The 27755-nt window shown below is 45.8% G+C and overlaps 4 protein-coding genes across 8 annotated transcripts; 2 read left to right on the top strand and 2 right to left on the bottom strand.

Moving 5' to 3' along the window:
* Positions 1-646: 646 nt before the first annotated feature.
* On the top strand, positions 647-18608 carry LOC117901034 (exportin-1). Of its 2 annotated transcripts, XM_034811639.1 has the most exons (8): positions 647-798; positions 1165-2916; positions 2980-3350; positions 3433-3912; positions 4008-4340; positions 4411-4776; positions 4849-5000; positions 18581-18608. In XM_034811639.1, exons 2-7 carry the CDS (start codon positions 1428-1430, stop codon positions 4996-4998), a joined length of 3189 nt encoding a protein of 1062 aa, XP_034667530.1. In that variant the 5' UTR covers positions 647-798; positions 1165-1427; the 3' UTR covers positions 4999-5000; positions 18581-18608. The 2 variants fall into 2 exon arrangements, with proteins under 2 accessions (XP_034667530.1, XP_034667529.1); XM_034811638.1 differs by lacking the exon at positions 18581-18608 and having other exon boundaries at positions 4849-5192.
* Positions 5954-8768, bottom strand: LOC117901036 (alpha-N-acetylglucosaminidase). Its single transcript, XM_034811641.1, has 3 exons — positions 8750-8768; positions 8439-8692; positions 5954-8374 (listed from the first exon to the last, which is right to left on the bottom strand). The coding sequence occupies exons 2-3, from the start codon at positions 8658-8660 to the stop codon at positions 6296-6298; spliced, it is 2301 nt and encodes a 766-aa protein (XP_034667532.1). The 5' UTR covers positions 8661-8692; positions 8750-8768; the 3' UTR covers positions 5954-6295.
* Positions 9275-11937, bottom strand: LOC117901038 (fibroblast growth factor receptor substrate 2). The gene is made up of 2 exons (XM_034811647.1): positions 11455-11937; positions 9275-11392 (listed from the first exon to the last, which is right to left on the bottom strand). Exon 2 carries the CDS (start codon positions 11382-11384, stop codon positions 9963-9965), a length of 1422 nt encoding a protein of 473 aa, XP_034667538.1. The 5' UTR covers positions 11385-11392; positions 11455-11937; the 3' UTR covers positions 9275-9962.
* Positions 13388-27277, top strand: LOC117901037 (A-kinase anchor protein 200). 4 transcript variants are annotated; one of them, XM_034811644.1, is made up of 6 exons: positions 13388-13543; positions 23681-23908; positions 23979-24389; positions 24472-25023; positions 25252-26094; positions 27127-27277. In XM_034811644.1, exons 2-6 carry the CDS (start codon positions 23720-23722, stop codon positions 27202-27204), a joined length of 2073 nt encoding a protein of 690 aa, XP_034667535.1. In that variant the 5' UTR covers positions 13388-13543; positions 23681-23719; the 3' UTR covers positions 27205-27277. The 4 variants fall into 4 exon arrangements, with proteins under 4 accessions (XP_034667535.1, XP_034667537.1, XP_034667533.1 ...); XM_034811646.1 differs by lacking the exon at positions 25252-26094; XM_034811642.1 differs by having other exon boundaries at positions 24472-26094.
* The last annotated feature ends 478 nt before the right edge of the window (positions 27278-27755 follow it).

Here is a 27755-nt window from a genome sequence, read left to right as displayed (position 1 = left end):
AAACGGATCCATTGCAAAATATTAATAGAGATTTTGGAAATAAATCTCAGAATATTGATTGCAATTTATGTTCTTCTCATACAAAATTTGCTAGAACAAGTGCAATTGCTTACGATCCGAGATCAAGAGCGTTGCAAACAAATAATTGTTTTAGAGACAGAAATTCGGTAGGAAAGGAAAGATCGCTGATGATTGATGAAAATTGCAGATTATAGAGACCAAGAATGTATACAGATCGGTATATTGTACATACAAAACATATGAAAAGTTTAATTATTAAAAGCAGTTGATTAAATGGATTTGTAATATTAAGTATGGCAAATTTATATTTTTGGTTGTCCTTTTTTGTTTTAATTTTATTATGCAATAAATTCAGGAAAGATGTATCATAAAACCAGCAAATTCTGCGGAGAATTGAATGATGATTTGAGTAAAATTACATTTTTAAAGCTGAGAGTCCTAACCAGCTGGTAAAATTAAATTGAACATCAAAAACGAGGAAAATGATTTTGGATTCACGGTATATTTTGAAAATGAAAAAGTATATTTCGGTATATAATCGAGGCCCTCACGATATATCTTATCGATAATTCCGCGGTCACACTGATGGTCATATGTTCACATTGCATTCACATAGCTTTGAATACAACTGTGTGAACGAGGGCTGCTGAAGCAGCATATATGTTTTTGCCTATCGGGCGACACACTATATGGTCACATTGTTCACACAAATTGCATTTCGCATTGTCCGTCTCCGTCGTCGTTTTCACACGCTGCTCTTTTCTGGAATTGGAATAGGTAAGTGAAATAAGTTAATAACACTAGTCTTAACAACAAATATGCTGCACAGCATCAAAGTGAGGAGCATAGAGTAGTATTAGTTGTGAAATGCCGCCGCAGTTGCTCGTCGCGGCGGCGACAGGCAACGACGATGCGTTCAATTGTATTTGTGTGCGTGCGTGTGCGGTATGCTCCTGTGTGTGTGAGTGTGCGAAAAAGTGTAAGCGCGCGCAGGCAGCAAAGCAAGCGTGTGCCTGTAGTTGTATGAGTGTTCCAAAAAAGAAAATAAGAAAATCAAAAAAAAAATATGGTTGCCTGCATGCCGAAAACGCAATAAATGTAATTTGTACTGTTTCGTTCATCTATTGACTGGATTTTTTCCAGTTCAGTGCAGCGGTCCAGAGCCAGGGATCGAATCGACATCCACATTGCCTTGCCACTCCGAATCGCAACGCTCCCGCTTCACAACGCAGCCATCATCATCACATCACAGTTGCGCCCGTACGTACGCCGTCGTACCGTACCGTACACAACGTACACACCGTTCAGTTCACCTCAGACCGGAGGAATAAGCTAAAGCAATCAAAATTAACGCGGAGACAACCTCTGAGCGACGCAGACGCGAACGCCGCTTCTACTACAAAGCGATGGCGATGTTGACCTCAGAAGAGGCGAGCAAACTCCTCGACTTCTCGCAGAAGCTCGACATCAATCTGCTCGATAAGATTGTCGAGGTGGTATACGCATCGCAGGGCGATCAGCTGCGCCTGGCCCAAGACATACTGACCACACTCAAGGAGCATCCGGAGGCATGGACGCGCGTCGATAGCATTCTCGAATATTCACAGAACCAGCAAACAAAGTTCTATGCCCTCCAAATACTCGAGGAGGTGATCAAGACCCGCTGGAAGGTGCTGCCGCGCAATCAGTGCGAGGGCATCAAGAAATATGTAGTCAGCCTGATCATCAAGACATCCTCCGATCCCACGGTGATGGAGCAAAACAAAGTCTATCTGAACAAACTGAACATGATTCTGGTGCAGATCCTGAAGCGCGAGTGGCCTCGCAACTGGGAGACCTTCATCAGCGACATTGTCGGCGCCTCAAAGACGAACGAGAGCCTCTGCATGAACAATATGGTTATACTGAAGAATCTAAGCGAGGAGGTTTTCGACTTCTCGCTGGGCCAGATCACGCAAACCAAGGCCAAGCATCTGAAGGACACCATGTGCTCAGAGTTCTCGCAAATCTTTACGCTCTGTTCGTTTGTGCTGGAGAACTCTATGAACGCTGCCCTGATCCACGTCACACTGGAGACCCTGCTCCGATTCCTCAACTGGATTCCGCTGGGCTACATATTCGAGACGACGCTCATTGAGACGCTGATATTCAAGTTTCTCACCGTGCCCATGTTCCGCAATGTGACACTGAAGTGCCTGTCCGAGATCGCCGGCCTCACGGCGACCAACTACGATGAGAACTTTGCGACGCTATTCAAGGACACGATGGTCCAGCTCGACCAGATCATTGGCCAGAACATGAACATGAATCATGTGTTCAAGCACGGCACCGACACCGAACAAGAGCTGGTGCTGAATCTGTCCATGTTCCTGTGCACCTTCCTCAAGGAGCACGGCAAGCTGGTGGAGGATGCCAAGTATGTTGACTTCCTGAATCAGGCCCTCATGTACTTGGTGATGATTAGCGAGGTGGAGGATGTGGAGGTGTTCAAGATCTGTCTCGAGTACTGGAATAGTCTCGTCGAGGATCTGTACAATTCGGAGTTCTTCCACCCGACCCTCGAGTCGTCGAGGCGCCAGCAAGTGTATCCGCGGCGGCGCTTCTATGCCCCCATTCTGTCCAAGGTGCGCTTCATCATGATTTCACGCATGGCCAAGCCGGAGGAGGTCCTGGTGGTGGAGAACGAGAACGGCGAGGTGGTGCGCGAGTTCATGAAGGACACAAACTCAATTAACCTGTACAAGAACATGCGCGAGACTCTCGTCTTTCTGACCCACTTGGACTGCGTGGACACGGATCGCATCATGACGCTGAAGCTACTCAATCAAGTGAATGGCACAGAATTCTCCTGGAAGAACCTCAACACGCTGTGTTGGGCCATTGGCTCTATTTCCGGTAAGCTTACAATTCTCCCCCCAAAATCAATCCAATCTATTTCCCCTTTCCGTTCCGTTTTAGGTGCATTTTGTGAAGAAGACGAGAAGCGTTTTCTGGTCACTGTGATCAAGGATCTGCTGGGTCTGTGCGAGCAAAAAAAGGGCAAGGACAACAAGGCCATCATTGCCTCCAACATCATGTATGTGGTGGGCCAGTATCCGCGCTTCCTGCGGGCCCATTGGAAATTCCTGAAGACTGTGGTAAACAAACTGTTTGAATTTATGCACGAGACACACGACGGCGTGCAGGACATGGCCTGCGATACGTTCATTAAGATCGCCATCAAGTGCCGTCGCTATTTTGTCACCATCCAGCCAAATGAGGCATGCACATTCATTGACGAGATTCTCAGCACAATGAGCAGCATCATCTGTGATCTGCAGCCGCAGCAGGTGAGTGACACAGTGACAAAGGGGTGGGCGAGTTCTACTTCCGAATGGTTTGCTAATGGGATCCAATTAACTTCCTTCTTAGGTGCACACCTTCTACGAAGCTGTCGGCTATATGATCTCCGCACAGGTGGATCAGGTGCAGCAGGACGCGCTGATCGAACGCTATATGCAGCTGCCCAATCAGGTCTGGGACGACATCATATCGCGAGCATCGAAAAATGTTGATTTTCTGAAGAACATGACGGCAGTGAAGCAGTTGGGCAGCATTCTGAAAACTAATGTGGCCGCCTGTAAAGCTCTGGGCCATGCGTATGTCATTCAACTGGGGCGCATTTATCTGGACATGCTGAACGTGTACAAGATCACATCGGATAACATTATCCAGGCGATCGAGGTGAATGGTGTCAATGTGAACAATCAGCCACTGATCAAGACCATGCATGTGGTCAAAAAAGAGACTTTAAACTTGATAGCCGAATGGGTCTCGCGCTCCAATGACAATCAGCTAGTAATGGACAACTTCATACCGCCCTTGCTAGACGCTATATTACTAGACTATCAGGTGAGGAGGTCTCTACAAAATATGGAGAAGCTATGCTCTGCATAATATGAATGATAATAATGTTGGTTCTATTATATTTCACATCCTCTTTGCAGCGCTGTAAAGTACCATCGGCACGCGAGCCAAAAGTCCTGAGTGCGATGGCCACAATTGTTCATAAACTGCGCCAGCATATCACCAATGAAGTACCAAAAATATTCGATGCCGTCTTCGAGTGCACACTGGATATGATCAATAAGAATTTCGAAGATTTCCCCCAGCATCGGCTCAGTTTCTATGAGCTACTGCAGGCGGTCAATGCGCACTGTTTTAAGGCGTTCCTCAACATACCGCCGGCACAGTTCAAACTGGTCTTTGACTCTGTGGTGTGGGCCTTTAAGCACACAATGCGCAATGTCGCCGATATGGGATTGAATATACTCTTTAAGGTAAACAGACATACAGCAGTTGTTTTTTTGGTTTTATATCATATTTTTATAAATCATGAAATGCTTACAGATGCTGCAAAACCTGGAAATGCATCCGAATGCGGCGCAGAGTTTCTATCAGACATATTTCACGGATATTCTTATGCAAATCTTCTCAGTGGTGACGGACACCTCACACACGGCCGGACTGCCGAATCATGCCATCATTTTGGCGTACATGTTTTCGCTGGTGGAGAATCGCAAGATTACAGTGGACCTGGGACCCATTCCAGATAATATGATATTCATACAGGAGTATGTCGCATCGCTGCTGAAGTCGGCCTTCAATCATCTATCCGATAATCAGATTAAAGTCTTTGTCACTGGCCTATTCAATTTGGACGAGAATGTGCAAGCATTTAAGGAGCATTTGAGAGATTTTCTCATACAGATTCGCGTGAGTACCAAAATGGATGCCTCTTGTGGATTGTTTGATTATAAATTTTGTTCTTGTTGTTGTCTGTTATAGGAGGCCACTGGTGAGGATGATTCCGATTTGTATCTGGAGGAGCGCGAGGCAGCCCTGGCCGAGGAGCAGTCCAACAAGCATCAGATGCAGCGGAATATTCCAGGCATGTTGAATCCTCACGAATTACCCGAGGATATGCAGGATGAATAGAGAGTGTCCGGATGATGTGCCCCCCAATTAGCATGTTTTAGTTGATGCTTGATTGAGAACGATTCAGATTCAGATTCAGATACAGATGAATATTCAGTTGATGACAATGATTGACGTATGAGTGTTTCTCCATCGAGAGAGAGTATAGATGTTTGTTTGATTGAATGCATATAAGTACGTTATATATATATATACACACACACATACACAGAGCACACACACATACACATACACCAACCAATACACACACACACACACACACACACATATAGTTTCGTTTTGTTGTGGTGAATGAGAGTTAAAACAAAAATGGTTATTCGTGCGCAATTACATACGATTAATATGATTAAAACATATTTTTGCGCAATGTCCTCGACACACGTGAAACCACAAACCCAATATCCCATTTCCCTCCTTCATAACTCCCTCCCTGCCCCAACCCTTTATATAGTCTAAAACACCTAAAAGGCAAGAAAAACGATAGAATACCATAAAACGAGTTTTTTGGGAATTTTTTAAATGAGGGTCTAATTGTAGAATATTTGTGTATGAATGATGAATAATTGCGCGCAAACACAACATACACACACACACACACACACAAACAACAGATAGACAGCCTAACAAACACAAGTTAGGAAAACTAAACGAAAAGTAGCGACAGGGTAGGAAGAGAGATCATAATAAGCGGCAGCAGCGGCGCCAGCAGGTGTAACAAAAGTTCTATGCAAAAATTAGTTTGCATAAAATTAGCATAAATAAGCGGAAACAGATCAGCAGCAGCACAACACGGCAGTGAGTGTGGCGTAACCAGAATTTTTGGAGTTCGTGTCATGTGTGTGTGAGAAATAGAACTAAAACGCAATTACCCCAAAACATACACACACACACACACACAGACACAAAATACAGATACACAAAAAGAAAAAAAACAAAAACCCAAGAAAAACAAAAGAGTAAACATAGAAATGCGTATTAATGATCATGTTTAAATTTTTACATAATTAGTTTGTACATTAATTTAAATAAAAATCAATTAAAACTACATTTATGTACGCTGCAAATCCAGGATGTGCGCGATTGCGGTTTCTGTTTGTAATTTGTGCAGATAGTAGAAGTGACTCCTTGGATCACATGTAGGAATCTTTTATTACCGTGAGAGGACTGTCAAGAGACAGACCAGACTCGAGAGTGCAGCTCGAAGCCTCTGCTTTGAGGACGATCTACTCAAATCGTGTATAAATAATTATTGAATCTACTTCATCCGTACATTTAATTGTGTAAACATTACCACTGATCATGGAACACCCAACTTGAGGTTCACAGATACCCGATTGTTGTGCAGAAACTGCGTCTCCCTCAAGTATCCCTTCCACCTCTCGTAGATATTCTGGGAGATGAACCAAGTATTGCCCATTGGCTCCACCGGATACACATCCGACTTGTTGCTGAATGGCAGCTCCACCTCCAGCAGCACTCGCCGTCTGAAGGCAGTGCTGTTAAAGGATCGGTTCGAGTGGAGAGCCAGGGTAACATCGTCCAGAAAAAGGGCCCAACGCGGCCTATAGTAGTCCCACACGAGCCCTGACCACTGCTTGCAGGCATAGTCCAATATCTGAGCATCTGGACCCCAGGCCGTGAGCTGATTGCGGGCATTGAATTCAAAGTTAGGCTTGTCCTTTGCGCTGGGAGCTGCTTTCTTGGCATCTGCCAGCCAGGTGCCAAGTAGAAAGTTCGAGCCGCTGGCCAGGATGCGCTCCAGATCGTCAAACAGCTGCAGCAGCTTGGAGCCGAGATACTCAAAGCGGCTCCCCTGCCGCTTCCGGTAGGCCGACTTCAGATTGACGTACAACTGATCCGCGCTGATCTGCAGATACTGCCGCGTAATGTCCACCAGATCGTGCTCATACGTCGCATACCTCCCATCCTCCAGCGGTATGATGGCCCGTGCCGACAGCAGCAGCTCCCAGGCCTCCAGCACATCGGTGGCGTTGTACCAGGTGAAGGGTTCCTGATTGAGCGCAGGCCGCCGTGTCACCGTGTATCCTCCGCGCATTTTTTGCAGGCCACGGAAGGAGTAAACGCTGTGCCTCAGCAACTGCCACGCCTGCTGCAGACCCTCATTATCCACGCCGTAGCGAGTGCGAGCAAAGTGCCGAAACCAGCGGTCCAAATCCAAGTTGGGCTCACTCCAGCCCCGCTCCAGGGCAAGCGAATACATCACATAGTTCTGGCCAATGCCCTCCGGTGTGATGCCAACGCCCACGATGCTGCTGTTTGGCATGCGACGTGCCGCCTCGATGCCGGTGTTGACCAGGTCGGCCGATCCGAACATGCCCAGAGTGCCACCAAAGTTGTGCAGCATGCACCATACGAACGGCTGGCCGTAGTAGGAGTCGGTGCGCTGGTACTGCGGGAATTGCTCGCTCTGCAGATCCAGGACGAGCAGGCGGCCAACGGGCACCGCCGTGAGGAAGGCCTCCATCATAGCGTCCGTCCAGAAGATGTTCTTCACAAACATCCAGCCCTGCAGAAGCCACACCGCCTCTGGATCCACACGTCTCATGGAGTTGTGTATAGCCGCGGCTGTAGCCCTCATGTACTCGGGTTGCGCCACTGGTGGTTGGAGCTCGTTAAAGGGATCACAAAAGAAGATGTGATTGGAGCCGTAGCGTTGAACCACGCGCCGCAAGAAGAGTGTGGCCACCAGATCGAAGAGCGGATCCCGAGGCTCGATGAACAACCCACAGCAGTAGGGATCTGGAAAGCTGTTCCATCGCTCCACCTCGGTGTAGTTGGCATTTGGATAGAGCCGACTCATGGCAGTGGGCACGTGGCCAGCAAAAGCGGGTAGGGCCACGCTCATGCCCAAGTCCCGCTGGGCGCGCAGAATCTCCTGCTGCAGCAGTTCCTGCAGGCGTTGGTACTCCGGTTTTAGGGGCCCGCCCCAGCCACGAATGTTGCCCATGCGCTGCCACGCCTGAAAAGCCGGTCCAGCCAGATGGGCCTCAATCTCAGCGGCGCTGAGTCCCAGCTGCCTGTACACCTCCTGCCAGACGGCCTCCTGAACGGGTGCTATGCTCAGACTGATGCCCATCAACGCCATCCAGTCGATGTGCCGTCGCCACTGCTCAAAGCCCCACCACGCAAAACTGTAGCTCCATGTGCACACATTCTGATGGTACAGTATGGGGCTGGCCGAGGTGGAGTGTATGGTGACATTGGGTAGTTGCACGTTCGTTGGCAGCTCGATCCGCATCTTGAACCAGTCCACGTCTCGATTCAGCACGTATTTCAGATAATGGTGGAAGCCCTTGCACACGGACACGCCGTCCCAGCCACCTATCAGAATCTGCCCACTGTCCAGCATGCTTATCTGTTCCCAAAACGAAATTCCATCTCCATATTCACTTGTAATATTCAGTAATGGCTGCACTCACCTGAAAGCTGCGAAGTTCCAAGAGTCTAGTGACTTCCACTATGAAGAGCTGTGAGGAGCGCGGACCGATCACTCTTTGGATCACAGCACGCGCTGCTGCCTCCTGCACGTCCGGCAGAGTGTTGGGGGCCAAGTGCATGGCCAGCTCGGGTCCCATTCCAAGGCCAAGGCCTAGGCACACTCGTAATAGAATGGCCAGTCCAAGAATCCATATTTTCCGCATTTCTTCTTCACCACAATCGCAGCAACTCCAGACTTTTCAATGGCAATTGAATTGAAACAATTGAATGACAGGCGGGCGGGAAAACTTACCCTCTTCCTCTGAAGCAGTGCGTATATGTATGTATGTAGGTTGGAGTGAAGAATTGAGAGCAAGCGTAATTACGGTTAAGTGCATGTGATGTGACAGCAGCGGAGAGGAGAGTAGCGGGACTCGACTCTCCTCTCTTCTTATCGGAGGTTAAAGTACTCAAGCGGATGCTGATTGTTTGTGCTGTTTTGTGCTCTCTTTCTCATTTTGAATCAAGTAACGGTGCTTCTGACTGGGCGACGCAGCACAGTGCATACAAATAAAAGATGTGGCCTTTTCATCGGGTGCTCCCAAAATTCTACATTAATTCTACATTCTACTCTTTTCCTTACACTAAAAACAGTGACACGTTTTCTAAGTCACTGTACCGGCTTGTATGTCTTCCAGCTGGCAGCTGGCTTGTAGTTGAGGGGGATGGGATTGTTTTGTGACAGGGCTTATCACTTGTTGTCTTGCTTTTTGTAGCAGTTGCCCTAGTGCAGGTGGTGTTGTTTTGTGTTGTTTTCCAAATACATTAAATAAAACAGTTTACAAGTTCCTTTTCGTTTTATTGCACAAATTCGTCTTAGACACTAACAATAATAATATTTGATGTATGGATGTTGTATGCAACTGCAAAAACCTTATGTGTGTATAATACCTAACAACTTGGATAACAATTTAGCGATATAATTATAAAAATTAGAAACTCACAGCTTACAATGCAATGCGGTGATGCTTTGTTTGTTTTTTTTGCTTTGTTTTTGTGTTATTTTGCAACAAAATTGAAATCTACAAAAGCATCCCCTAAATTCCACAATTCTTTCGTGTTCTTAAAAACTACAACCTTACAAATGTACAATATACAATATACACATACAAATTAAATGTTAAAAGCCTTTCTGTCATATTTTGTCTACGATTAATTTGCATAAAATATCCAAATGACTAGCTCTAAACAGCCCGTTATGTCTAAATACCACTATGTAAATACATTTTAAGTACGTATGCTAGTCATGTGTGTGACTGAAACAACCTCCTGGTTACCATTTGGGTCCAAGTACATTAAATATAATGAGAGAGTGGGACACCACCCTCCCCCTCATCCTCACCCTTTACCGTTTATTTAATATACTTTGGGGTAGTGCCTGCTCAGGAAGAAACAAATCCCTCCCTTTTCCCCTTTGGCTTGGCTTTGATAAAATTCGTTGTGCCCGTGCCTGCCTTTCCTGCTGCTCATTCGCTGATCGAGTACGCTTTCCGGATGCATTTGCTGTGCCGCGTTATCCTCAACTCCTCGGCCTCGTGCGGCGGATGACGGCGCAGCTCCGGCAACTCCGTCGATGACTTGTTTAGCGCATAGGTGCGAATAAAGTCAATCGTGGAGTAGCCCTGCGTCGTGGATGATTCCACAGCTGCTTTGGTTGTCTGCTTGCTCGCGGAAGTGTCTACCATATCCGTGGGAGCCGCTGCACTGGACACGCTGTTCAGGCTATGGGACTGTGGTGGAGGCATTGGCACATCCAGCACGGAGCTCGCCTCGGGCGTAACTGGTGCTGTTTTGGCCTGTGCCAAAGATTCGGCAGTAGTCACAGTGACCAGCGAGAGACCGCTGCCAAAGCCATTATACAACCTGGGTGAGCACTGGCTGATGGGGCTGCGCGGCTGATCCAGATCTAGGACTATATAGTTCACGCCACTAAAGGTGCCCGCCAGACTGGTGGGCGTGGCAGGCTCCGAGGACTCGCGGCTAACCTCACGGGGCGGCAGCGGCAGCTCCAAGCGGTTCACATTCTCATAGCAACGCTCTGCGCTTAGGTCGAAGACGGGCGTCTCCACATTGGCATACATGTGCAAACCTTCAATGGGAGTGACAGGAGCTGGTGGTGGCGCCGTCTCTAGAGGTGGCATATCCAAGGTGCGGCGGCGCATGCTCAGCCTGCTGGGCGGCGTGTCCTTGCTGGCGGGCAAGTCACCCGAGGTGGCTCCTCCATCTTTGCAGCAATCTGGTATAGCCCTCAGTGGCTGGTCGAGATAAACATTGGTCTGGGCATTCGCGTATGTCGTGAAGGGCAGCACGGGCGAGTGCAGACTTTGAGAATCCTCCAGCTGTGCTGTGGTCTCAGTCGGCACCTGCATTGTCATCTGGAAGGAGGCATTGGCATTGGCGGATTCTGGCAGCGAGCTTCCCAGGTTCCGGCCGATTATCGGTGCTGGCTCCAAATAGTTGTTGCCGTGTGGATTCGCATCCGTGCGCCCCATCAGCACGGACACCGAGTGGGCCGAGTTCATTCTCTCGCGTTCCCCTTGGGCAAAGGCGTCCGTGTTGACCGCATTGATGTAGCGCTGGAACATCGGATAAAGCTGGTCGGCATTGTGCACACGAAACGTGTATATGCCTGGCCCGGACATGCAGCGGCGCCCAGCCTCGAAGGAGAAGAGGTCCGCATTAAGGCCGTAGCGACGTAGGTGCTGCAGGGCCCACACAATCGGTTCGCAACCGGGCGTCAGGAAGATCAATTCACGCGGCGTCAGTTCGAGGTAACCGCTGCGGATGATGGGCGTACCGGGACTGGGCTGCAGGTGCGCCACCCGCACGCGAAAGACGTTGTCGTGACGCAGCTCATTCAGCTTGTTGGTGCTGGTGATGCAGCCCATGGCGGTTCCTAAATAAAACATTATGGATGAGTGTGGACTTATTTTAGTGGCGGGGATGTGTGATAAATACCGGGATGGGTTGATCAGCCTGCTTACGGCTCCGGCTCCAGGTCCGGGTCTTATCGCAGCAGGCATCAGAGAGAGCCTACGCAAGTAGATAACACTCCTTGGGGACACAACCACACCTCACCCACCCACCCACCACTGCACTCACGACCCACTTGCTGCTGACCAGCTTTAGGGGCGTAATATTGTTGCTTGGCTTTTCTGCAAGAAACCAGCTGAGTGCACTGCCTACTATGTGTTATGCCATAAGCCAATTGTTGTTATTTTTTGACTGATTTGTGAGAGGAATATTAAAACTTCACTTTTGCGACTTTTCCCATGCTTTTTTTTCTTTTGATATTAATCGCTACAGCTAAATTGGTTGGTCGCAGAGATGAGTCCGCATTGACCAGATACTTCAGTTTTGTGTTTTGTGTTGAATATTATAAAAAGTTACTGAAAAAGAGTTGTTAGTTTAGATTGTTGACACACGCTTGTTCGGGTTTGGGACTAAAGGAAATCCTCTCCTGTGACTAAACGGTCAGGGAAATTCTCTCCTGTGACTAAACGGTCAGGGAAATCCTCTCCTGCTGGGGTCAGAACAAAACACGCAATTGTGAGCAGCAGCACAGCTCTCTGCTAAGCAGCACTAACGCGTTATCAGAAACACCCCCACAGTAGAGGTACTCTGCAAAATAAAAAAATATATACATATATCCATAAGTGCACGTTCTTTGCAATTATGTGTAATGAATAATTACCACTGATCTCTCAAAGAAGCTTGGAAAACATATTTTTAACTATAGTTTATAGTGTGGTTACCATGTAAGAAAATTTATATTTTTGTTGACCGCGTTCTTTTGTGAACATTCCAATACAAGGAATTCCTTAAAACTAGACAATCATGGAGAAAATTTAAGAATCAAACGGATTAATCTAAGGTTTAGTGTTGAGTATCCTAGCTAGATGGTAATATTAAACAGAATATCTAAGTCGAGGAAGTGAATATAAATGGCTTTGATTTATTTATTTTACAATGAAATGGTATTTTTGAGGGTCAGACGCTATATTTGAGCGATAATACTGCCATTATGCAGTAAGTTACTCAGATGCATTAAATTTTCTTGTGACAGACAGTCCCATATACATATTTCGCTCTGTGCCCAGTATGTGCATGCTCTCTGGGTACACTATTTTGAGTTTGTTTACAAAATGAAACCCGTTAGATATTCAAATTTTGTATGAAAGCCGGCAGGAGTGTGTTTTTTCAGAGGGGATATGGGGCTTGGAGGACAACTATGCATGAAAAAAGCACCGCATTATTTTAAAAGTACGTCCCGGAGGGACAAAAATGCAATAAATATTAAAGATTAATATATTATAAAATCCAAATAATCAGTTTTCATTCGACTGCATTAATAAGTTTTAAATCGTCTTCGGTTCATGTTCTTTTCTAGCCCTTTTGCGCTTGTTTCGCACGTTTCCTTCCCTGTTTTTGTCACAGAAGAAAGAAATACTCTTTTTTCCCCTTCGAGATGGTTGAATTCGGCTGGTCTGCTGGTATATTTTCCGTTGATCTGAGTGGCTCCGAAATTTTCTGTCGATCAAAGAACGGGGCTTATTTCTTATCGTTTGCATGGGAATATCATCCCTAAGTCGGTTAACCGAAAAGTTAGCGCATATGAGTACTGGGCCTTAAACTTAATTTTTAAACATCTCAACAAACGGAAGTCGTGCAAACTATTCAGTATTGTGGAGATTTTATTGAGAAATCGAAAAAAATTACAGTTTTTGCGCGGAGACTCCTAACTAGCTAGTATTATTTAATAGAACATCAAAATCGAGGAAAATTATGTAAGGTTTTCGGTATATTTACAGTATATTTTGAATTTTTCGGTATGTTTCTGAGGGTCTGTCGGTATATTATATCGATAATTCCGCGGTCACATTGGTGCACGGTCACACGGAAAGCAGACATTTTTTATTTGTGGAGCGCGCAACAAGAAAAAGAACGAAGAACGAGAAACCGAAACGGAAAGAAAGTAAAGAGTTTACATTAACCGCAGAGCAACGAAAGAACATAGTGCGTGTGTTTAGCTAGACTATTGAGCCAGGTAAATTGCAATTTCAGTAATCATTTAATCAATAAATTTGGGAAGCATTGACGACAAGCAAACATTTTTTAAAAAGCCAAGCCATGCAGTCTGCCTATATGTGTATGTGTGTGCGTGTGTAAGTGGTACTTTTGAAATTCTCTATACCCGCTTTTGTGCTCCGCGTCTGTGTACAGGACAAAGTTGTGTGTGTCCACATACAGAAATGTTTAAATTGTATTAAATGTTAAGTGCCGAGTCGGAATTAATACATGTTTCTCTCAATATTGGCACAAGTGTCGTCCGTCTCCAGACGCACACAGACAGTGGCAAGACCGCAGACGCCGACGCACATCCATACACATGCATGCAGCACACAAAGTCGGGGAAAAAAGGACGCCATGCACGTTGGCTTAGTGTGCGTGTTCGTGTGCGAGCAGCTCAAGAAATGCATTAAAGTTGTTTTGCCTTAAATTTGTTTAAATTTAGCCCCACAAATAGACAAAAGCCGGTCTTCCTTTGTTACTATGACCACCTACCCCACCCTGGATGCCCTTTAAATTTCGCCACTTTTGAGCAGCGTTTTCACAATTTTTTGGGTGTGCCGCCTTCGAAGCGTCGGCGTTGCCACCACGTCGGCGTCTCTAGCAAACAGGCATGCCTATGCCGGTGGGGCTTGTATCCGTTTTTGCTCTCTCTCGCTCTCTCTCTTTCCCGACTCCATTCGCTCTCTGTTGCCTGTTTTTGCGCTCTATGCCGCTTATCAACATTCTTCCTTTGCGTGCTTCATTTATCCTTTACGCTTTGTGCTGTACCCACACACACATACACATGCATACATACAGCTACGCAGGCCTGCCTTTTCCTTTGTGCGTATGCATGTGCATGTATGTATATACGTATGTATCTCCCTGTGTATATTCGCTTCGCCTTGTTGCCTTGACTTGACTTCTTTTTCATTGTCGTTGGCTTGCCTTGCCCTGCCCCGGAGTTGGTGTGTTGGGGAAGGGGGAATCGTGTTCTTTGTTTGCACTGCACGCCTGATTACACTTGCTAACATGTTTTTCGGACACGGCTGCCGCCACATCCTTGTGCAAGGTGCAGTCGACTAAAATTTGTTGTCCAGTGTTGACTGTTATTTGACGGAAGTCTATCCCCCCTCCCCCACCACCGTTCACATCAGCTCCGCTCCCCCTCATATTACGTCTCGGTTTAGGTTTACACGCTCCGAGATTATCGATACACCGCCGCTGCCGCAGTCGTCGTCGCTGACTGAGGATCGTCTTTTTATTTATTCTACAATTTTGTTACGAAAAATTGCGTCGCATTTTTGCAGCGCCAGCAGTCGTCACTCATCAGACGACTGCCAGCCACCGCCCTGGCGTCGTCGCCTACATGCCCTGCCCTGCCGTATGGGTATGCTCACCCCGCCCCACCGCTCAATGCACTTGTGTTGGTGAGAGTGCAATTGAGTGTGCGTGCGTGTCGGTCCTTCACTGTCTTCATCGTCGTCGTCGTTCACAGAGGGAGTGGGTGTATGGAAAGAAGAAGAGCATTGATTGTCATTGCAATTGTTGGGATGTATTTTTATACTCTGGCAGAGGAGGCCCATTATACATAACTAGAATCAGGAGTTTGGAGAGGAGAGGACCCTTTATAGTACGAGTATAATTATACTCGATATTCAACTTTAAAGCAATTTAGATGCAGATCCAACCTTCTTTCTCAAACAGTAAAGCCGGATAACTTTTTACAAACGTTTTAGAAAATATAGAAAAAAGAACCAGCAGGGATTTTTTTCCACATTTGTATGTATGTATTTACATATATCTTCACCGGTTTCGGATGCAGATTATCCTTCTCGTAATATGAAATATACATATTTATTTTAGGTAAAGTTTCAGAGTTTCAGGTAACATATTTCAATCCGAATCGGTATATGTTTTTGCCTAAAGAGGATTCTATGCGACGAGTCGTGCGGTTTCGTTGAAGTCGTTTTAAATTACTGTATTTGCTTGCCCCCCCAACGGGGTGGAAGAATGATTGAATTGTTGTTGAATTTGTTAACGTTTGCTCAAAACTCGAATAAACATTCAGAGCAGTGCGGAGTGCGGTATTAGGAGATAGGGGAGTGCCAGCAAATAAACCGTTCCGTGAATTGTGGGTCGTCATCAAGTGCGAATTGTGGTTAACGTCGAGCGATCGCAAAATTGGCCAGGCCAGCCCTGTCATCTAATCTCTCAGTGCAGGTTCCTTCTGGCTAAAAATGCTTACGGAACGCCCCACGCATTTATCATAGATAGAAATAGACATAAATACCAAATAAGAATGAGGATAACGACTTTAAGATACCCAATGCAAGTATAGTAAGCAGATAAAATTGATAGTGTTGCCAGAAATATGACATATGTAGTTGATACAGCTCTTAGTTCCAAATTCGAACCCTAAGCAATATTAACCTTAACCGCCTCACTCTAATCAATATACCCTTTGTACAGCACGAGTAAGGGGTGTGAAAATAGCGGGCGGCATTGATAAGCAACAGCAGTGCTGCAGCAGCAGCAGCAGCAGCGGTGGCGGGAGCAGTGACAGCCAGCAGCAGCAGAACAGCAAGGCGTAAACAGAAATTGAAACGAAAAAAAAAACAAAACCACAAAAATGAAATTCTACGCCAAAAGCTTAAATTGAAATGGGGTACCGAGTGGGATAGAGTGTGAGGGGGATCAGTAGCGACAAATCGGATCGCATCGGATCCCAGGGCCGCTTATCTGCTCCACCAACGCTTTTGTTTATTCTTGTTGCTGGCTTCTGTTGCTTCTGCGATTGATTTTCGTTTTGATTACAAATATTTTGCTATTTCTGTTGATCTAGCATTAAAACAATTCAGATTTAAGTTCTGGGATTCTCATTCGCGGCCACGCCAAACGCCTCATAAAAAAATATGCAGAACGGCAATTATGTTTGCTTTTTTTTCGTAAGGGGGGGCAACATTCCTGGGGGATTACGAGTTGTATTTGGCCTCAAGTGGTGTACAGGCTCTGCCAATTTTCAAATAAAGAAACAAATAATGTAGAAAGAAAATCCACTTCTGGGCCTGGCCTGCCTGACGCCTACAGGCTGGCGATTGGTGATTGCCTCCGCAACATATTTCACACAGATGTTTGCATATATTTTAAAGAGAGAAATGTACCCTTGTGTGTGGTTCTTCTGGTTCCCCATACAGATCTCTGTGGTCGTATGTCGGTGACAAGAGACTTTTCAACACTTTGGCTTACGCCTCTCTCGCCACAGTTGAGCTTCGGACTTGGTGCTTGCTCTTTCGTTGATGCACATTTGCATATGTACGTACATACATACATACATACATATGTATGTATGTATGTATGCATGTGAGTTGAGTTTCTTTGAATACTTCCTTTTAAAGAAAAAACTTGAATTGATCGTCTTGCTGATATGATAGACATCCTCACGCTCTGCTATGGATTGTTTAGATTTTCCATTAATCTCAAAAATGGAAAATGTAACTGTTATTCTTTCTGGAAGATATCCATAACTCACATGGAAGCGTACTTCCCCACTCTCTCTTACACTCGCTGCGGGCAATGCCCAAGAAATAGCCAGTGATATCCTCATTTAGTGAGCCCCCACAATTGTTGGTGGAATATTTATGTGACTGTATGCGTGTTTGTGTGTATAACACACAATTACTTTTCCATCCGACGCGATAATTAAATAACAATACCAGAAATCCGTTCAATGTTACACCAAACAAGCCAGCAGCAGCAGGAGTCTGAGTAGGGGTAAAGAATTTCGGTGATTCTTCACGCCTCCCATCCTCCCTTTCATTGTGCCAACAACAATAGCGCATGCATCCAAGCATGCATCTGCGCGTGTATGTGTGAAAGTACATACATATATGCGCACTTATGCATATGGTTTATGCCCGCTTGGTGGCTGCTGCTGTTCTTCTGCCGCTGCGGCCAGCGTCTCTGGAGTGGACTGCGCTGGCATGTGGGGTCATTGTGTATGGAGAGCCAGGCATGAATGGCAGCGACAACAGCAGCAGAGGCAAAATAAAGCAATAAAGCATACGCATTGACGCCGCCAGGGCTCATTAGTTTGTTATTGACTAAGGCTGGGTCTCGTGGGGCAGTGGGCGGGGGTAAAAAGAATGAGAGAAGACCTCTTGCCTTTATCGGTTACTGATGATGATGATGGTCAATGCATGTGTAAATAAATGTCTTTGCCCGCCCGCATTTTAGCTACTGCTACTTTCTGACGCGCTCTGCTCTGTCAATGACGGTGACTGCTCTGCCAGCGCTTCCGACAAGCGTCGCTGCTGCCTGCGACTGCTGCTGCTGCTGCTGCTGCTGCTCTTTGTCTGCTTCTGTTGACTTCGCTGTCGAGTTTTTGTTGAGTGCAACAGAAGTTGCTCCCCATTGATCGAGCCAGTCGTCGTTTGTCGCTCGACTTAACGGTTCGTATTTGCTTGCAACGCGCTCTCCCGGAATAAAAAAAAGCTTAGTGCCTCTTCATCCGCCATTAAAATTGTGCTCTTGAGAAGTTCTAGTTGATAAAACCAAAAAAAAAACGGAAGATTCAAGTGCGATAGCTAAACGGTTTAATTAATAAAGCACTCTCACTAAAAAAGTGCTTCAGACACAGACGATAGATAGCCTTTCACTAGGAGACCACCCGCGGCTGGCTGAGTGAGTACCGGTAGCTGAAGAAGAAGCTAGGTAGAGGCAGAGGCATAGCAGTTACTGCTACACTATGAATTATGCATTAAAAATACATTTTCAACCGACAAAGACGGACGCGAAGAGAGAACCTTTTGAATTTCTAATCAGAAAAGTGCGGGCGCGCGCCACTTGCGACAACTCACTCAATCCTCTCCGCTCCTTCTCCAATACTCCACTCATTTTGTTCGAAATGCTAATTCTAAGACCGACGAGGCGACTAATTGTCCCGTTGCTGGTTGCTGCCTTTCTTGTTTTTACTACTTTTTAATACACAACTTACAATTGTCGCACGCTTTGGAGTTTTAATTAACCGGAACGAGAGAGAGAGAGAGAGAGAGCAGAATCTAGAAAAAGAAGTTTAAACTAGTAAGAAAGAGGGAACAAGAAAAGAGGAGAGCAGGAACCGGTTTGCTGGACTTGCAGCTAGAGCAAGCACACCTTCTTGTTTTTTTGTTGCTGCTGATTTCTGATTTACTTTATGTTCGTTTATCCTTTAGTCTACAGTGGGGTTCGAAAAAGCGTGGGCAGGCGACAAATTTATTGGCACTTACGCTCTGTCTGGCTCGCTCTCTCTCCCACTTTTGTAGGTCTCTTATTTGAAAAGGAAACAGCATAGCATTGAATATTCAAATATTTATTGTAATTATTTTCAACAGCCGGCCCACAGTAGTTGTGTGTGGAGTGAAGTGCGCGCTTTTTTCTATACCCTGCACTCATTTGGTGTAGCGGGTATATTTGTAACACATATGAAACCCTGAAATATCTACAATTTAAAAGCTATTCGTGTTCCCATGTGTGACTCTCATTTCAACAGTGACGGGTTGGAGCCTTTTCAAATGTAAATCATTCAATTTACATATTTTAAAAGTCTATGAACGAAACGTCATATGAGGATATGGGTATCTGATAGTCGAAATACTGGGCTACTGCTATTGCTACCTGATATTGGTATCTCTTTGTTGTTCTTGTTATGTACTCTCGTATAAGGGGGGCCTGACGGGCATTACACATTGTTGAAATATTTTCAAGAATTTGATGAGTGCGCGCACCCATACATGCGTCTACAAATAGCAACAATTCGTATGCCATTTGCGAAAAGATGTTGTTGGTTTACACAAATACACAAATACGCGTGCTTATGAAAGACGCTCTCAACGAGCTCATAAAATTTGATGGTTCTTGCTGATGATTTTATGCGTTTTGGGTCTCATTATAGTTTGTATCTGTTGCTGTGTGTGTCTAGGCGATTGTCTGTTTTGATAGTTTTTGGAATGGCATAGCCCAAGGGGGAAGAAGATATTTTCAAGTGCGTCTAATTTTACGATCGATGGATGCCCACCCATTCTACTATTGGATACACACATGTGCGTGTGTATGCAGAGTGACGGTAGAGTGAAGTACAAGAATATGTTGAAGATGGTTACGATAAAAACCGACTAGATAAGCCGGTATCTAGCTGTCAGGCAGTGAAAACTTGACTAGAGCACGTCTACATACAATGTGGGGAAGGAAATGTTTGCTTTGCCTAGAGATCACTCCACGGAGTAGCTGTTTGTCTTCACGAAAGATACTGTACAACTATGTATCTTTAATACGCATGTACTAAGAAATATTGGTTGGGTTGGGTATACAAGACAAGTGTGTGCACCCAGCCTAGATCACGTAGCACCCACTCTTAAGTGAAAATCCCTTTCTTTGTTGTTCCGGAGACCATTCTGAATCACTTGGTGTATTGCTGATATGGGTTTTCTTGGTTTCTTATGTGCTTTGCCCGTCTCTTCCTCTTCCCATTCGATTTATCAATTTAGTAATCGTGTTGTTCCTGTACAACCCACACCGTTTCTTCCCCCTCTCTGCTTTTACTACTTCCTCTATTGCCATCACTTGCTATTGGTGCTACTGCAGATAGTTATCCGAGTAGCAGCAAATAAAGTTCTTTCGGGGAATATGTTACCGCTATTTATTTTTGGCCATGTGGAATGTTTCGTAGCATATCATGTCAAAAAAGGAAGAGAGGAGTGTGGTGTAGATTTTTAGTACCGCCAGAACATTCAAAATTGACCGGAAATGATAATTGAACAAAATATTTTCTCTTTTCTTTAGGTTCCTCTTGACAACTGCGTGTGGTGTGTTTTGTGTATTGTACTTGTTACTAATTATGGAATGCATTCATTTTACGTATCATTTTCATATTGCCACAACGCTCAATTCCTCCAGTACAGCACGCACACTCACACATACACACACACACACACACACACACACACACACACACACACACACACACACACACACACAACCAACAGCAACAACAATTATATCCGGTGGTTACTTGAGACATTGTTGAGCGTCACTCAATGCTCTCTTTCGTTTTCTTTGAGCTTCATTCTCTGCTCTTCTTGAATTTTTCGCATGGATTTCGGTGTCTTCTTCCTCTCCTCTACATCGTATATGCAATTTGTGTGAGAGTGAGTTGCGTGGGGCGCTGTCTCTTGATGACAATTAAAGTGGACTGCGACTGCACACATACATACATACACACACACAAACATAATTATGTACAGACTGCAGTTGCAGCTGCTGCTTCCATGATTGTAGCTTAGGCGTGGCTTATCAGCAGCTTTCTTTCTTATTCTTATTGTTGCTTTTGTTGTAGGTTTGCCTCCTCTCCTACTTATTCGTACTTGAGCCTGTCCGGGGACTGATTGAAGAAAACTTTCCACTCAATTGAAGAGAGGCCAGAGGCAGAGGCAAATGTTGAGCTATTAACGATCTTTTTTGATTAGTTTATAAAAGTTCAATTGTGCGGCCCGAGTGCGCATGCACTTAAATGGGGGGCACTTTTCAATTTTAATTGTACAACAATGTGGGAGAGCCTGTGCCCTGCCACTGATCTGGCAAATGGAATGCTCGCGCGCCTGCGCTTTGACATGCGGCCACAGAAGGGGCAAACAAAGAGCAAAAGAGATAGAGAGACGTGAAATTAATGTTTGACCAGTTAAGAGGATGGGAGGCCGGCCGACCCGACTGGCCGGCTAGACAGCCAGTCGAGAGTCATACACAGTCACTCAGCCGGCACATTCCAGTACAATCAATTTAATTTACGGCGCATCTCTCTAACTGTACAGCAAGGAAAAGTGCGAGAAAGGGAGTGCAAGAGTGAGAGTTGGAATGATACACAACAGCTTGAAGTGTCAAAATTGATGGGCAGAGCAGAGAATTGAAACCCAGACTCGCACTCGCACTCACACTCACACACTTCCAGACATTCATGCAAGCAGAGGCGCTTTGTGTAGCTGCTGGCTGCTGCTTCATTGTTGATAAATGCGCTTTTATTTATAGACTGCGGCTACGTCTGCTGTGAACTCTGCTTCTACTCTCTCGTTCTCCTTTGCCAGAGGTGTGGCGGTGGAGGCCTACGAACTGAATGAGTGAGGCATGTGTGCTTGTATGGGTGTGAGAGTGAGTGCGGCATGTCAAAAGTCATGTCTAAATTGAATTAAAGTAATAAAAAAAAGTGACAATACAGAATACTTGAAGAGAGGGCGGCCCCTTAAAAGAGAAGGCAAGCGTCGAGCTAAAAGTTCTTATAACTATCTCATGGTAGCCACACGATTAATGTAGTTGTCAAAATTGGACGGAGGATGAACAGCCTAGGGTTAATGCATCCAAACATATTTTAGACCGCACTCAATTATTTTCACACGCCCCGCATTGTCGCACGGCGCTTTTCGCAACAGCAGAGACACGGAAGCAGCGGTAGAAAGACAACTAAAACATTGCCATGGCAACGTGTAATGACCAGACCCGATCCCCGTTACGTTACGTTCCCTTGAAGCTTGCTCTACTCTGTTGCAGGCAAACCAACAATGGCCACAACCCTCTGTCGCAGCAACTGCTGTTTCTGCCCTCAGCCGTTGCCTCTGCTCCGCCAGTGTTCACTCGATGTCCTTTTTAGCCTTGATGCGTCATGCGCTCAAGTTTACTTACGCTTTTATGTTATTACCTTACGCACACATACATATAGAACCTGGCTGTTGGTAGAGAGGGGTTGTATTACGTTTTTGTGTTCCCGTGAGTGTGTGTGTGCGGTAGTTTCCCGGCATATTTTGGCAATTACTCATCAACGTTGAGCTGTTTGAATAGGCAAGGAATTAATTGTACCTCTTTCTCCCTCTCTCTTTTGACGCGAGCTTCAAATTTTATTTTTCTGCTGTTCTGGTTCTATGGTGCTATCGCTGTCATCGAAATACGTACATAACTGAATTGCTGTTGTGTGGGGTTCAGTGAACCTCCCCTCTCCCATGAAACTTGATGTCTTGTTACGTATTCAAATTGATACAAGTACATACATATGTATGCACACAGATGTGTGTGTGTGTGTACGACGAGTATTGCATTGCTTCTTGGTGTATGCTTTTGACTCATTTCCACTAACTGTAGTTTAATGATGATGTGTGAGTCACTTATTAGTTCTCAGAGATTCTTTATTTGCATATGGCGCCGCACGTGCTCTAGCGTAAGCTGCTGCTGCCGTGGGTCCGGGGGGGGGGGGCAAACATCTGCTTTTGTCTGTGTGTTTACACTAACTCAATTTTCACTCTCTCTCTCGCTCTCCATGTGTACGTGCATGTGTGTTTGGGTGTAGTAGGTGTGTGGCGAAATTGCCGCCATTTTTGTGGACTAACGGAACGACCAGCCCTACTACCACCTATTGTGGTGTTTTACCTTACAACCCCTAAATAATGCTAACTTTTTGTGTCTCTCTTTCCTGCCCCACCCCGCACTCTCTTCTCTGCCTGTACTGCACTGAAATCACTTTAAATTTCTCTTTTTCCTACGGTTTCGGTTTCATTGCCTTTGGCATATTAAAAATACCCTTTCACAGGGTAATTACACATTATTATAGAAGTAGAGCTGGCTCGTCGTCGAGCAAGGGTATATCAAATTCGCTGCCGAAATGTTGAGCTCTCATTTTTGTGTGTAATTCGATTTTCTTCAAAGTGACGCATTGCATGCCATCCCCTGTCCGACCTTAGTCGGGTGCCGTTGTATCATGCAATTTTCACAGTTTGCGACGGATAGCAACAACGAAAAGTAACAGCAACGTTTAACTTTGTGTGTGGGATGATTCATGGGACGTCCGTCTGCGAATATTGCACGATTAGGGCAGTTGCTCTGCTTTTCCGTAATTGCATTATTAAATGGGCTTGACCGGATCCCACCGATAAGCCACCCCACCCTGACTGGTCCTTCAATGAGGTCATCGAATTGAGAGCGACAAGAAGCGATCAATCGATCGATCGATTGGGTACACTACAATGTGTAAATGTCAAATGTATAAATAAGATTAGATGCAAATTTAAAAATAAATAACTAACGAAACAATTTCCCCGTTTTCTTTTCGCCTTTGCAGTTTACAGGAACGAAAAGATAAAAGAGGAACAGCAGGAACATGGGTAAAGCTCAGAGCAAGCGATCGATCGATATTACCACCGATCCCAAGAAGATCGGAGAAGGAGATGCGGTGGCCGGGAAGGTAGAGAAGATCGAGGATCCCGACCAGAAGGCAGCAGCGCCGGCCGTGAATGGTGATGCGGCCACGCCCAAGGAGGCAGCCGGTGACGAAGCAGCAGGCGGCGAAGTAAGTGAATGAAATAATGACATGCTAGGGCCAGCTACTAACATACTCTTTTCATCTTTCCATTCGCTAGAAGAAGGAGTCCGAGGAGCATTCGGAAAATGATAAAGATCTGACCACCGAGAAGAATACAGCCGCAGCAGCTGAGGGCGCCTCTGGGGATGCGGCAGCAGCGGCCGAAACGCCTAAAAGCGATGCCTCCCCAGAGGGTTCGTCCCCCAAGGAGGCAGCCGCCGGAGAGGAAATCTCACCACTGGCCGACGAGAGCATCAAGTCCAAGTCCAAAAAGGATAAGGTCAAGAAGAAGTGGTCCTTCCGAAGCATCTCGTTTGGCAAGAAGGACAAACAAAAGCCAGCCAAGTCCGAGGAGCCCGTCTCCCCGACATCGGCCACAACATCACCGACCACGGCTGAGGCAGCTTCTCCTGCTACCGCTGAGCCAGCGGCCACAACAAACGGAGAAGCCGAGCAGCCAGCAGCAGAGGTAAGTGACCTGAATAATAATTCAGTTTGATGAGTTGTCGCTAATCGGTTTTTATTTATTTTTTTTGTACTATGACTATCAGAATGACAGCGGTGCGCCCACCACTGAGACCACGTCCAAGGATCAAGCAAAGCCCTCTGAAAACGGTTCGGCCAGCGAGCAGGAGAAACAGGCCAACGGAGAGGCGGAGAAGGCGGCGCCATCCCCAGCAGAAGCAGTCGTAGAAGCGGAAAAGCCCAAAACTGCCGAAGAACCAATCCCTATTGCCACTGTCTCTGTCACCACCACCGACGCGAATGTTGTTGACGCCACCAATACCGCCACCGAAGCAGCCGTCAAAGAGAGCCTGATAGAGCAAGCTGAGGTTGTGACCAATGGCCATGGAGCTGCAGCTGCCGGCGAGGCGCTGACCAATGGCGATAGCAATGGCCTGTCCGAATCATCACCCGTAGTTGAGGCAGTAGCAGCAGCAGCAGTCGTCGAGAACATTCCAAGCAGCGTTGATGAGGAGCCACACCAGAATGGCACAAACGGTGTCTCTTCCGGCAGTGCCACGCCACCGCCCACACCCGTTGCTGTCACTGCCGCCGAGTCCTCTGAGGCCGAACAGATCAAGAACAAGTCGCAAATCGAGGTAAACCCCACCAACACAGACACCACCACCACCACTTTCAACTTCTCCAACGCACAACACAACAAAAACACTGTAAATACAAGTACAACAATAACAACAACCGAAAACGAAACCGAAACCACAGAGAACACCACAACAAAAACAACCACTGAGACCGAGACTGTTGTAGCAGCCGCAGAGTTAGTTCAGACCCAAACAATCCTAACCACCACCAACAAGATCCTACAGGCAGCAGCAGCAGCAGCAGAAGAAGAAGAAGCTCAAGTCGTTGAAGCAATCATTCAAGCGGTTAGTAGCGAGGTGGAGGCCGAAGCCGATGCCGATTCCGAGGGATTCGTTGTTGTTGACCCCGAAACCGAAACTGAACCCAAAACTGAACCCGAAATCGAATCCGAATCCGCACTTGAGTCCCCCAGTGAAGCTATTGCACCCGTTTCCCCTGTGTCCAAAGGCGAACCAACCGAAATTCCAGTCGATATAGAGTCCGCTTCAGAGCCCAGCTCTGATCATGCCGATGCCGATGTAGTTGTTGAGGCAAGGAACAGCAGTCCACCACCGTTGCCCAAGTCGCCGCCACCCTCCCGTGTCTCTGCCTTTGTCCTCGCCGAGGATGCGATCGAAGAGCCAGAACAGAGACAGGCGCAGGCTTCACCAATAGAGATAGAACGTTCGGAAATCGAGAAGCAAGCCATCAGCATTGTGGATGAAATAACCGAACAGGCGGCCGTGATTGTAACCGAAGAGCAAAAAGAGAGTCACGACGCAGTCGAGGAGTTGGAAAAGCCAGTCGTCGAGGAAACAATTGCAGTTGCATCTTCCACGTCCACGGACGATGAAGTTCTAGCTAAGCCGACACCAGCATCGGAAGATGATGAGGAGGATGATAAAGAGCCAAGATCGCCAGAGCAGGAGGCTATCGTAGAATCGCAAAGCGATAACGACAGCACTGTCGATAACGATAACATCATCATCACAAGCGAACAGGCTGGTGCGCCGCTCACCACTAAAATTGGGGAGCTGCCACAGGTGGATGTCCGAGTGAACGAAGCAGAGGAAGAGAGCAACAACAAGGTGAATAGCAATCGTCCATCGTGAGCCATTTGCATCTATGGTTGGAGCAACCACTCACTCAATAAGCCGCGCGCTCTCCACGCTCTCCTCTGTGCTTACTGTCTCTCTTCTGTGTGTCCTACTCCCATTTTGCATCTGCATAAATCAGTTGTTTTTAAGTGGTATTCGAGTAAATGTTGATGATTTGACATGCAAAATTTCAGAAAATTAAATATACAAATTCAACAAGATATAGTTTTGTGACCTTTTCCTTTGGCATTTTGATTGCTGACCAATTCAGAAACATTTGCAGGAATACCACGGTTTATATTGCGCGCTTTGTTGCCGTAGTTAAATGTAGTTCATTTAGTGTTGACATTGATTTTGATAATGATGGTTAACAATCCATTTTGCATGAAACTTTGGTGACAAAGCCCAACCCCCCGCCCGGAATGATGTATTACTAAATCACGGGGATAACAAACAGAGTGTTGAGTGTAGTTGGGTGGGGAAACTGCTGCATTTGGCATTAACAAAATATCTCCAATCCAACCACATATGAAAACTGCATATACATATCCTAATCCTGTTACACACTCCACCAAAACATACACAAACACAAGTGACCTACACCTACATATACAATAACTCTCTGTTCTAATACCCCCAACCCATACCATCCTCATCTGTTGTGGCTGCCGTTACTCTTGCGATCTCTCTCTCTCTCTCTGTCTCTCTCTCACACACACTAAAAACACCAGACCATACACAACTGTACCTACATTTTGTAATTGTTGTACACCCAAAACTACTCGCTTACAATAATTTTGTATGATTCATATTTTGGTAACATTTTGTTTTGTTGTTGCGTTGGCTGAGGGCGAAGGAGGGATCCTCTGCCCCCTCGTCGTCGCTACTATACTTTCTCCTGTTTAATTGTTGTTGTTGTGCTTTAAGTTTTTTCCCCATTCTGTTTGCATAAAAACACACATGAAAACACGCTCAGCATTCCCATGAATATAAATAATTCAGAGATTACCGTATTTTTGCCAGGATATCGCCAAGGATCTGAAGGAGAAGAACGCCGCGGCAGACCAGACAACACAGGAACTGCCCGTTACATGCGAATAATCCTACTCATAATTATATATAATATAACATATTATTAAAACAGAAAACCAACAAAAAAACAAACAAAAACAAATAAGAATGCAACAACAAAACGATACAAGAAACAAAAGAACGCAACGTAAAAAAACAATTACAAGATAAACGAGAGAGAACAAACAAAAAAAAAAACAAAACAAAAGTAAAAATACATTTTTTAACATTTACATATTTTAATAATTTTTGTACGAACTTCATATCCCTAATATCCAAGATAAAAGTCAGAGTTGCACTTGACACACACACACACACACACCACACCTACCGCCCACACCCACCAATAGACGCGGGCAGCCACTGTTCCGTGTTGGTGCATCTGAATTCCATACAAGGGGGAATTGGATTCCATTCCTCCAGTTAATGGGAATAAATTCGCCTCATTCGCATAAACCTAAACGCATTACACACGTATACTCGTATTCCCCTCCCACACACACGCGCATACATACCATTCTCATATTGGAAGATCTTGATAGAAGGAAACAACAACACCACCATGAACCATCAACAACAAT

The sequence above is a fragment of the Drosophila subobscura genome, chromosome U, assembly GCF_008121235.1.
Source record: "Drosophila subobscura isolate 14011-0131.10 chromosome U, UCBerk_Dsub_1.0, whole genome shotgun sequence".
Lineage (NCBI taxonomy): Eukaryota > Metazoa > Arthropoda > Insecta > Diptera > Drosophilidae > Drosophila > Drosophila subobscura.
The sequence above is the reverse complement of the archived record's forward strand: the minus strand, read 5'-3'. Positions and strand labels throughout refer to the sequence as shown.

What these genes read in the sequence shown, in the direction of transcription:
- LOC117901034 (XM_034811639.1), top strand. Translation starts at nt 1,428, where the DNA reads ATGGCGATGTTGACCTCAGAAGAGGCGAGCAAACTCCTCGACTTCTCG. An exon ending in GTGATCTGCAGCCGCAGCAG is followed by an intron (nt 3,351 to 3,432) that starts GTGAGTGACACA and finishes CTTCCTTCTTAG; the next exon opens with GTGCACACCTTCTACGAAGC. An exon ending in ATTTTCTCATACAGATTCGC is followed by an intron (nt 4,777 to 4,848) that starts GTGAGTACCAAA and finishes TGTCTGTTATAG; the next exon opens with GAGGCCACTGGTGAGGATGA.
- LOC117901037 (XM_034811642.1), top strand. Translation starts at nt 23,720, where the DNA reads ATGGGTAAAGCTCAGAGCAAGCGATCGATCGATATTACCACCGATCCC. An exon ending in ACGAAGCAGCAGGCGGCGAA is followed by an intron (nt 23,909 to 23,978) that starts GTAAGTGAATGA and finishes TCCATTCGCTAG; the next exon opens with AAGAAGGAGTCCGAGGAGCA. An exon ending in CCGAGCAGCCAGCAGCAGAG is followed by an intron (nt 24,390 to 24,471) that starts GTAAGTGACCTG and finishes TATGACTATCAG; the next exon opens with AATGACAGCGGTGCGCCCAC.
- LOC117901038 (XM_034811647.1), bottom strand. Translation starts at nt 11,384, where the DNA reads ATGGGCTGCATCACCAGCACCAACAAGCTGAATGAGCTGCGTCACGAC.
- LOC117901036 (XM_034811641.1), bottom strand. Translation starts at nt 8,660, where the DNA reads ATGCGGAAAATATGGATTCTTGGACTGGCCATTCTATTACGAGTGTGC. An exon ending in TGGAACTTCGCAGCTTTCAG is followed by an intron (nt 8,375 to 8,438) that starts GTGAGTGCAGCC and finishes TTTTGGGAACAG; the next exon opens with ATAAGCATGCTGGACAGTGG.